Below are 1,343 nucleotides of genomic sequence, written 5' to 3'. Positions count from 1 at the left end.
ATGGATGGATGGATGGATGGATGGATGGATGGATGGATGGATGGATGGATGGATGGATGGATGGATGGATGGATGGGTGGAGTCAGCTCACCTTCTGTGCATTCTCCAGCTCGTCCACCTGGTTGCTGCCCAAAATGCTTCTGATGATCAATTCGCATTTGGCATTGAACTTCATGAAAGTTACATAGAAGGCGTAGAATAGCAGCAGACTAACACTTTCTTCCAACACAATTTGATTATCCAAAAAGAAATAGATGAGCATGAGCAAGCCAACGATATAGAATGAGACATCTCTGAACAGAGGCCACCAGGTGAGATTCAGCACCTCTTTGGAGAACAAGGCGCACATCCCAATTACAAATAGGATGTTGAAGACAGCCGATCCCACAATGGTACCAATACCCACATTGCTGTGGGAGATGAAGACTCCTATAACAGATGTGAAGAGTTCTGGGGCAGACCCACCTGCAGCCATAAAGGTGGCTCCTGCTACATCATCAGAGATCTCCAGCTTCTCTGTGATGACCGTGAGTGCAGGAACAAAGAACTCATCACAGACAATGGCTAAAGCTATGAACATGTACAACATGCCAAACATATGAAACACTATGTAGCCCTGGCGCCTGTCCTCCACACTGAAATAGTCCGTTGGGTAGTCCCCATGATTCATCTCTATACTGGAGGATTTCATGGCCACTGGTGTATCCTCTGGTGCTGCTGAAAGGTTCCGGTACTGCAGAAGAGTTCTTTGGGGCATTGCTCCCTCAGCTGAGCGTTCAGCAGCTGAATCTACCTGAGTGGTCACTGATTTGGCCAGCATCAAGGCACTCCATGAACAGACTGTGCAGACAACCACCAGGCTGATGATAAAGCCCAAAATCCGTCCAGGCCGTAGCTTTCTCTTGACACCATGGTACAAGTGCATGGTACTCCTACTTTGAGGGCCCAGGCGAGGTGGTGAGCTGGAATATGCTATCAGGTCTTGATTTCTTATGGGTAGGATGAAATCCATTCTGTTTGGTGCAGGTTGTCAGAGTGGAAGTGTCTGGAATCCCCCAAAAGCTGGGTTGGTGGTGATATTGGCTATAAGGGTGGGGGTTTGACAGGCCACGGCGGTTTACCAATTGGTTTGCATGCTGCTGCCAGGTTTAAACACAACGGAAGCCCTTCAGTCTGATTCCAGGATCTATGCCATTTAAAGGTTTCCCCATATTACACACTGCAAGACAGAGAAAACAGAAGTTATAATACAAGTGTGCAAATGAAATATAGACATAAAAAGATATGCATAATAATTAACTATTTATCTATCAAATGGAAATCACACGAGCCGTCCAATGACA

The 1,343-nt window shown here is 46.4% G+C and overlaps 1 protein-coding gene across 2 annotated transcripts in view; it reads right to left on the bottom strand.

Moving 5' to 3' along the window:
- LOC102203375 (sodium/potassium/calcium exchanger 2-like) overlaps positions 1-1,343 on the bottom strand; it is a 16,489-nt gene that overhangs the window by 14,146 nt on the left and 1,000 nt on the right. For both annotated transcript variants that reach the window (XM_005743605.2, XM_005743606.1), the window contains exon 2: positions 92-1,219. In XM_005743605.2, the coding sequence (XP_005743662.1) occupies positions 92-1,012 (921 nt within the window). In that variant the 5' untranslated portion in view covers positions 1,013-1,219. The remainder of the gene's footprint in view (positions 1-91; positions 1,220-1,343) is intronic.

Source organism: Pundamilia nyererei, unplaced genomic scaffold, assembly GCF_000239375.1.
Source record: "Pundamilia nyererei isolate P.nyererei 1_Seehausen unplaced genomic scaffold, PunNye1.0 scaffold00134, whole genome shotgun sequence".
Taxonomy (NCBI): Eukaryota; Metazoa; Chordata; class Actinopteri; order Cichliformes; family Cichlidae; genus Pundamilia; species Pundamilia nyererei.
This window is presented reverse-complemented; position numbering and strand designations above follow the sequence as displayed.